The sequence below is a fragment of the Protomyctophum bolini genome, assembly GCF_963924005.1.
Source record: "Protomyctophum bolini genome assembly, chromosome: 3".
Classification (NCBI taxonomy): Eukaryota; Metazoa; Chordata; class Actinopteri; order Myctophiformes; family Myctophidae; genus Protomyctophum; species Protomyctophum bolini.
In genome coordinates, this window is record NC_137864.1 from 15,408,579 (window position 1) to 15,417,599 (window position 9,021).

Sequence of the window (9,021 nt, forward strand, 5' to 3'; positions counted from 1 at the left end):
TGCACGCTCATGAGTGCATGCACGCAAGACGCAAGCACACACACACACACACACACACACACACACACACACACACACCTTATAGGGCTGCGGCTATCGATTATCTCTACCAATTATGTTTTTGATTAATCAAGAAGCACATTCTAATGGAATAGTTTTATGGCAACGAATCAACATATATGTTCTTTTTTAAATATTTGGATAAATTGATTGACAAATAGCGCAAAATTGCAGATCTCCGATATATACAGTATATATATATCCCCCCCCCCCCCAAATTGATTAAATCTATTACTTTGATTAAGAGAGAGAGAGAATGACAGTGCACCATTTCAACAGTACTGTTCCAGTACACTGACACATTCCGTCTTGTGGGTGGCACTAATGAGGTCCTGAAACCAATGCCACAGCATAAAGCTTATGGAGAGTATAGCAACCACCACAACCGTTTGGAGTTGTAAGTCATGGATGCCACTAGGTCTCTTAAAACATGGGAATGTGTTTCAAAGAGATAGCTGGCAATGCACGTCGTACTGTGCGTGTGTCATCATTATTTCACCAACACATTCTGTAAATAACATACATTATGTGTCACATGCGATGGAAAGAGTACACTGGAGAGCTTAAGTGTGTTGCCAAGGGAGGACACACGAGAGAGTGAGATGAGTGTGTGACTCTGTGTGTGCGTGCGTGCGTGTCATGTGCGCGTGTGTGAGCGAGAGAGATAGGGAAATGTTATTGGTACACACACCAGAAACAGCAATTATGTCCTTGGTAATGGTGTTATTGTCAACAACTTCAGAGCAGAATTGCCTCTCCCAAAAGAGAGGCAGACAAATTGGATATGCTCTGTCATAAGCCATTACACACATTCTAAAAGTAAGTAAGGTAGGCACGACTAGACAAGACACCTCTCTCATCCCTGCCACACACAGATGCATTATGCAATTAATTGTGTATGCCAATTAACTGACAATGATCTAAATTCCCCACCAGTCCAAAACACAGGAAGGTCTTTCCACGTTGACTTTCTGGACTTTGGCCATTCTTTAAATCAAGAAACATAAACAGGCAATTAAGTGGCTCCATGTTTGTATAAAACAACCAAGCCTATTATCCCAGACTCACAGGCTTTGCAGCCAGAAATGACCTTGTTGGTTGGCTGGAAACAATTAAGTAACAGGGTCCAGCCAGCACCAATTCAAGTTGTAGTAGGATAACAATCTACACACATTGTGCACAACTCAAGGTGCAGTAATACTCTACTGTATGCACGTCTGTTTCACAATGAACTGCATTCTTGATTGGCCTCTAGCAGCTCCACATTGAGAGATGGGACAACACTACACAGGGCTAGATTGAGGTTGCAGCTGTGAATGAGAACCACAGGATGCAATGACAAAGTTGGCTAGCCTGGAACTGGAGGCTCTCTTTAACACCGTCTACATGAAACCGTTACTATTACCCCACCCCTCTTATTATATGGGCAGCTATGCTTAGGAGCTTAATTCAACATGGTGGATTTCATCAATTGAAATTAACGTATATACATGAGTTTATGTAGCAGTAATAACAAGTCAAACGATCCCATCTTATGATCTTAGTATGATGTATATCCCTGGGTGACATGGGCCCATTCTAAAATGAACCAGACACTTGAGAAACGAAAACAACACAGCTAGGATTCCACTGCAGCCAGGCCTTTTACAATAATTCATCTATGAATAAGTTTAAAGGAGCAAACGATCCGTCTGTCTCGCAAAGTTGTTCACCAATCACCTCATAGGCCGATCTATGACATTTACTTAAAAATCCAAGTGTGCTGCACATTAACCTTATAACAGCAGCACGGGACTGGACAGCCAGCCAGACAGTGGCGTTGGCTAGTGGCTGGCTACACAAGCCGCGCTAGTTCTGCAACGTTACCTGATGTATTCCTGCAATCACGACGAAATCTACACAGACTGTAGGGCTGGCATCATCATCAAAGCCACGACATTATTAGCCTACAGCCGAAACGAATCGCGGGTCCGCTACATTCCTGTAAAGGAAAACATGGCATGTGTGTGTCGCAGCAGCAGCGACGCTTCGCCTCCTCCTTTACAACGCGGCGGCGACAGAGAGAGAGAGAGAGAGAGAGAGAGAGAGAGAGAGAGAGAGAGAGGATTGGGGGGGGGGCACTGCGTCGCCCTCCTCCTCAACAATGTGAAAAGTTAACTCAGTCACGTCTTATTTTTTTTCCAGTCCTTCCTGCTTCTGGGAATAAAATGACAGGCAGCTTCTTGCTTTTTTTCGGGCCGTGAAAATAAATAAGCACAAACCACCACGCACGCACGGCACTCACTCACCTCCTCCACGGACTGACTGTGTTTGTTCACCACCACGTCCTCCTCCTGTCCTCGAAGCGCTTCAGTTTATATTGTCCTTCCCCCCTTATTGTCTCTCTTCTCTCCGCTGCTTTCTTCTCCCTTCTCTCCTCTCTCTTCCAGAGTCACTAGATGCTGCTGTTCTGTTCTGTTCTCTCTCTGAGAGTAGAGCGCTGCTCCTCCGCTCTGCTGCTCCAGTCCGGAACGCTCCGGAAGCAAACCCCCCGACGAGGAGGGATAATCGCCGATCTACAAGCTCACAGCTCGTCGCGGGTGCGCCGCACCGTGGGCTTCTAGATCGACGGTTTTCGGTGCGCGCGACACCACCGTACGACGACGATAGGCTATAATAAAAGGCAAAGCAATCTCCCCATCTTTTTTAGGTTAATATCGTTCTGTCTGTTTTATAATGAGTAATGATGACATTATAACATTTTATATTTCATCTGTTGTTGAATTAAGGAATAAATTGTTACAGTGTGTGTGTGTGTGTGTGTGTGTGTGTGTGTGTGTGTGTGTGTGTGTGCGCGCGCGCGTGTGCGTGTGTGCGCGCGCACGTACGCATGCACGTAACATACATTTTAAAATAATAATTAAACAGAGAAAGGTGTGTGCATGCGACTGCCTGCATGGAGGCTGCTGTCATGTTGAGGAGACTGCTTGCTAATAGGCCTATACTAAAATACATGGCCTATTTTCAAGCCTGGCTATAAGTAACCAATTATATTTAGCATTTTATCAGTATCCCTATTCATCAGTTGGCCTAAAAATGGGGATAATGAGTTATAATGCATTGTCATCATCATGTATGGTATAGCATAGCCTATATATAGATCACATTTTCAGAGGCTAATGTTAAATAAAGGCAACCACTGCTTTATGTGCTAGCTATAGGAAGCAAATGTCTGGATTATTGCAGGTATTTAGATTATTGCTTGTAAAAGCACTACATGCCATAAACATATAGGATAAGGCTACATCCTTGCCTACATGCTTACAAATACCACCGCACCATTTCAGTGGCAGATTGCTATCTGTCTGAAGAAAATATTCAGGATGAAGGACAAGTGTTCTCTCGTCTGCATGAGGGAGATGTTCTGGAAAATGTCAAGGACTCCCAAATTGCTATATATTTGGCCGTGGACCCTCATCTGAAAAGGTTTTGTGCCATGAGCCCCCCAAAGAGAATATTCAGTAATGAGTAATGGATTCAATATATACTTATTTTAATCTGCTATTTTCGAATAGCTGAAGAATTATACAATTTACAATTTACAATTTACAATTTAGGCATTTAGCAGACGCTCTTAATCCAGAGCGACTTACATTAAGCAAGAACAAAAAAGCATGGGTATACATCACATAAAAACATTTATCATGAAACATGCGTAAGCTAAGAAAGTAACAGTGGAATATCTATAATGAAACTATACATATAAGCTATACATCTATACTACTATGCTATACATATGTACTATGACGTGCTATGACAATAGCACATACAATGCACTTATGCTGTCTACATAACATGCTATAAGTCTGTATCAAATGCTATCTAAGTCTACAGAATTGCTATCTAAGGGGGTGGGGTAAGTGCTATGGGCCATGATGGAGTCTGAAAAGGTGGGTTTTCAGACTACGGCGGAAGATTGGGAGTGATGCTGCAGTTCTGACTGCAATGGGAAGTGCATTCCACAGTTTTGGAGCCAGAAGGGAGAAGAGTTTGGGACGTGTGGAGTGTTGTCCCGGCGTTTTTAGTGAGGGTACTTCCAGCTTCCCTGCGTTGGCTGATCTGAGTGAGCGGGAGGGTTTGTAGGGTTCGATCATACTTGCAACAGAGATCTGAAGAACTGACATTTGAAAATAGCTGCTCTACAAGCTCACAAATGTGTCACATTGCGACACATTTGTGAGCTTGTAGAACTGCTATTTTCAACATATTTTCATACATTTGATAACTTGAAACGGAAAATTAGTACTTTTAACTTTTGGTAGTATAGGCCTATACCGTACATTTTGATGCCAATACTTTTGTACTCTACTTTCACTCAAGTACATTTTGAATTCTGTGTATTTCTATATTGCAGTATTGACACTTTTACCTACTAAAGAAATACTACTTTTTCCACCCTATAGCTCATTTAGTTGTAAGAATCGTAGCCTATGAACATGGCATGGGCTATGATGTTTTCATAATAGCCTATACACATTTTCATCGTATATCAAGCGGAGATCTCCGCCTGAAGCATTTAAAGACTTATGAATCTATTTAATTATGCACTGTCTGCACACCATATTTATGTAATAGTTTTCCCTGCACTACAATTGGTACAACTTCAGGAAGTGGAACTATAGCCTGAAGATTGGTAGGCGCCTCCTTAGAGTATATGGCCCCTTTGCAGTGACCATAGTGAACAGTGAACTGACTTGGGATGCTTTGTCCTTTAAATACCCATCTATAGTCCATGGTAAAGGTTGACTTTAACATACATGTCTCTGATAGACAGACAGACAGACAGAATGACTGACTGATTGACTGACTGTTTGTCTGTCTGTCTGTCTGTCTGTCTGTCTGTCTGTCTGTCTGTCTGTCTGTCTGTCTGTCTGTCTGTCTGTCTGTCTGTCTGTCTGTCTGTCTGTCTGTCTGTCTGTCTGTCTGTCTGTCTGTCTGTCTGTCTGTCTGTCTCTCTCTCTTCCAGACCATAGGGCATGTAGTGAATGCATTATTCAACCATAGAGATTAATTCAGCTGGTTCTGCAGTTTGAAAAAGAAAAAAGCCCTGAAGGCCTGAGTGTCAGGATCTTTGGCTGTGGTTGTGCCTGGACAGATGCATTATAAAGTGAGTTCTTAAGTACTCTGGCCTGTTCTTGTTTCTTTAGATGTCTGTCCATTTCTCCTGGACAGTGTCTAGGCATAAAATATTTACTTTTAAGGTAATGCCTCTCTCTCTCTCTCTCTCTCTCTCTCTCTCTCTCTCTCTCTCTCTCTCTCTCTCTCTCTCTCTCTCTCTCTCTCTCTCACTCACTCACTCACTCACTCACTCACTCACCATTGATTACGCCCCTCCAGTATTTTGACAATGCAACCAACTGAGCACTTCAAGGATCCATAGGCCAGTGGTTCTCAAACCTTTTAATTTGAAGGGCTCCCATAACTCTGAGAGGGTACGCAGTGGTTCTATCTATACCTCAGAGGTACAGACCTGTAAGGGTTCACTTTGAGCAGAGGTGAATATAAAATGAGCAATATATTTATTATGGTTTGGCGATGAATTGGATCTGCTTTTTAGGTACTCAGATTAAGCGCATCAGTCCCAACCATAGGGATTCCGAATCCCCCGTACCTAAACAGCAGATCCAAAACGACAGGTGGTAGCTGGGGTGGAGGAGGGTGAGAAGCAAAAGTTTAAGCAGACAGCAAGCACAGCAGTATCAGTGTGTGCAGCAGAAAACAAGCAGATTGAGCAGTGCAAACTTCCAGTTTAAATAGCCGGTATGAAGATGGAATGAGTGTACAATTGGATGAAGTGAAATGGTGAATGATAATGTGATGCTGAGGATCAATGAGAGTTTCCAGACTAAACTTGCTCTGCTTATGTCTGTGACAGGCACAATGCTCATTTTTCAAATTAATGTATAAATCTTTTGAAAATATATGTATGATCGGCTATTTTCAAATGACCGAAATGTGTAGGGCTGAACTTAAGTGGTTAATGTATGTTTTGTATAATAATACAAAATTACTATTGACTAAAGTTTTTAAATACCGGTAGTGGAGTAGATAGAAGTACAATATTTGCATTCGAGACGTAGTGGAGTAGAAGTAAAAGTATTGGAAATCGGAAGAAGCTACTCAAGTAAAGTACAAATACCTCAAAATTGTACTTACGGTAAGTACAGTACTTGAGTAAATGTACAAAAATATAAGTTAATTTCCACCACTGACTTTGAGAACCACGGCACTATAGGCTGACTAGGAGCTCCTTTAGCTCTGTGTGTCCACTGACTCAACTCTGACCCCAGGACAGCAGAAAAAACACATAAATAATAATGTGATGTGGGGGGGGGGGATCTAATCAGCTCCAGTCTAAAACAAGCACATGCAAAAATAAACAGCTGCCCCTCAAGCCAAACAACACAGCAGCAGTAAACTGAAACGTTCTTCTCTATGTCTTTTAGATGAACGAGGACACCTGGTGGCTATGCTTATGTACTGCATTATCATGTAGGGCTGTGTAGGCCCCCCAGGTTTAGGCCCCCCAGGTTTAGGCCCAATCTTGTAGCCTACTACTGTAATCAAACAAGGACCATTATGTACATGATGGAAGTACATCCATGTTCTTAAAATGATATTATCCACTAAAGAATCACACATCATTGGTCATTATTCCTCTTTCACCATTCTCAATTCAAACATTATTGTCCCCTTATTAAGGCAAAAGTGTTTGCAGAGTGGACATTGCACGACACCCAAAATGTATACTCTTTGCATTTCATGTTCTCTTATGGGGTCCCTGGCACAAAAAAAATTCAGATGGAGGTGTCAAACACAATATTACACGTATGGCGGTTGGTGAGTCTCTTGACATGAAGAAGTTTGAGAACCACTGCTAGATAAAAGAGAGAAATAATGTGAACAGAGGATGGCTGCGTCATCAGCAATAATATAATAATAATAATACTTAATAAAATATGGATGAGATGAAAGACAGATACTTACTCATCAAATTACATAAAAGATAATGCTCAGTTTCTGTTCTCCATAACTGTCAAATCCCAGTTGACCTGAAATCTGCCAGAACTGTGTGTGTGTGTGTGTGTGTGTGTGTGTGTGTGTGTGTGTGTGTGTGTGTGTGTGTGTGTGTGTGTGTGTGTGTGTGTGTGTGTGTGTGTGTGTGTGTGTGTGTGTGTGTGTGTGTGTGTGTGTGTGCGTGTGTGTGTGTGTGTGTGTGTGCGTGCGTGTGTGCGTGCGTGTATGTGTGAGAGACTGAGAGTGTCTGTGTGCGTGTTTTTAAAATGGTAAGTACTATATCCGTTTGGCGTTTATACATTTGTTTTGGCCTTTGATGTTACACACCCTGCACCTAAGCGTGAAGCCTAATTCAAAGTTGCACAAATAATGTGCGATATGCCCACTTTGTACTTTTCTCCACTCCAGTGATAACAGTACCACGTTATCACTGTATGTGTGCACTCTTTTGAATGATCTAAATCTGCAAGCCTCCACGCCCCAAACTCAAACATTTGACTTTAGCCTGTACAAGGTATTCATATAGCCCCAAATGGAGAGGCGGATATTGGAAATACCAGAACACTATGCACCAGAATGGTATAGGCCGGGTATAGGAGGGTATAAGAGTTGAACACTGCAGCTGTGCACTCCCATTTGAGGATTTTCAGAAAGCATCTAACTAGCTCTTGGAAAATCTAACATTCACAGGTAAGGAAATCAAAACTGGAGAAAACAATACTGAACTGTGTGTGTAGTGGGTTGTATATTTTGAACTAAAGGCCTATAATCTTTGTACCTCATCAAATCTCGTCTTTCTCTCACAACGACACTTTCCCCTCATCTGTTCATAGCCATGACATTCCAGTTAAACACGATCAACTCACAGCCTCAGGTCTCCGGCACAAGCTACAGTATTGCATCGCCTGGCTCATCAGACTGGAATTCAAATGTGTGCGACTGCTGTGAAGACTGTGGCATCTGTATGTCTTAAATAATCTGTGTATGAAGTATGATGTGTGAGTCCAGTTACTGTACATGATGAAAGTGTGTGTGTGGGTAAGCAATAATACAGTGTCTTGAATCCAATGAAATAACGGAATATATGAAATATATGAAATAAGGATTTGCCTCTCCAGGTCTCTGTGCGTCACTTGTTCCCTGTATCCTGGCCATCAAAGTGGCTCAGGACAATGGGGACAGCTGCTGTGTTCCCTTCCTTCCTGGAGCCATGATCGCTCTGAGGACAAGCATCCGCAACAGATACCAAATCAACGTGAGTGAGCTACTCCACAAATTAAATTATCTAAAGGTCACTTATTTGGGTCATTATAAGGACACTGATGCATATTCTGACGATTTTAATGCCATGAAAAATAATATTTAGTTTGTAGCAGGGATTATAAAAATACATGTTCCCAATAGTCATTAATCATCAATATAAAATGAAACACGGTATGTCAAATTGAGTCAAGTTGTGGTGGCATGAGAGGTGCATGGTGTAGAGCACGGGTGCGAACATTGGCATGAGTGTAAGGTTAAAAAGGTTGCCGACCCCTGGTGTAGAGTAGCAAACAATGAGTTGGAACCCATACTGTGGGAGATAAAAAATCTTTCTCAACAAAAATAAATCACCATTCTGTGCTTTCATCGTTTTGTTTGCATTTCCCAATAGTGTGAAGTTAAACTAAAATTGACAGGCTTGTCACTAGTGAAAATACTTCTGCTTCTCCTCAGGGTTCTGTGTGTGATGACTGGATGGTCATGGCCTGCCTGCCCTTATGTGGACTGTGTCAGTTGGCACGAGAGCAGAAGATGAGGGGATGATCAATCAAAGGGAGGAGTTACCCTGCGTTTAATTATATGTCGGAACTCCTACAGGGAAGTGTGTCAGTTATTGATATAGATAAAATCCTTTATCGGGAA

The 9,021-nt window shown here is 42.1% G+C and overlaps 2 protein-coding genes across 7 annotated transcripts in view; one reads left to right on the plus strand and one right to left on the minus strand.

Moving 5' to 3' along the window:
• The window catches only part of apbb2b (amyloid beta (A4) precursor protein-binding, family B, member 2b), an 83,113-nt gene extending 80,535 nt beyond the window's left edge, over positions 1-2,578 (minus strand). For 5 of the 6 annotated variants that reach the window (XM_080760014.1, XM_080760013.1, XM_080760010.1 and 2 more), the window contains exon 1: positions 2,349-2,578. The gene's annotated coding sequence lies outside the window, so the exon portion shown is untranslated. Of the gene's footprint in view, positions 1-1,926; positions 2,102-2,348 lie in introns of those variants that run through there. The other variant, XM_080760012.1, reaches the window with a different exon arrangement.
• A 5,148-nt stretch (positions 2,579-7,726) lies between these two features.
• Positions 7,727-8,922, plus strand: LOC308313054 (cornifelin homolog; the record flags this gene model as incomplete). The annotated part of the gene is made up of 4 exons (XM_080759937.1): positions 7,727-7,806; positions 7,950-8,078; positions 8,235-8,371; positions 8,833-8,922. The coding sequence occupies exons 2-4, from the start codon at positions 7,952-7,954 to the stop codon at positions 8,920-8,922; spliced, it is 354 nt and encodes a 117-aa protein (XP_080616063.1). The 5' UTR covers positions 7,727-7,806; positions 7,950-7,951.
• Positions 8,923-9,021: the final 99 nt, after the last annotated feature.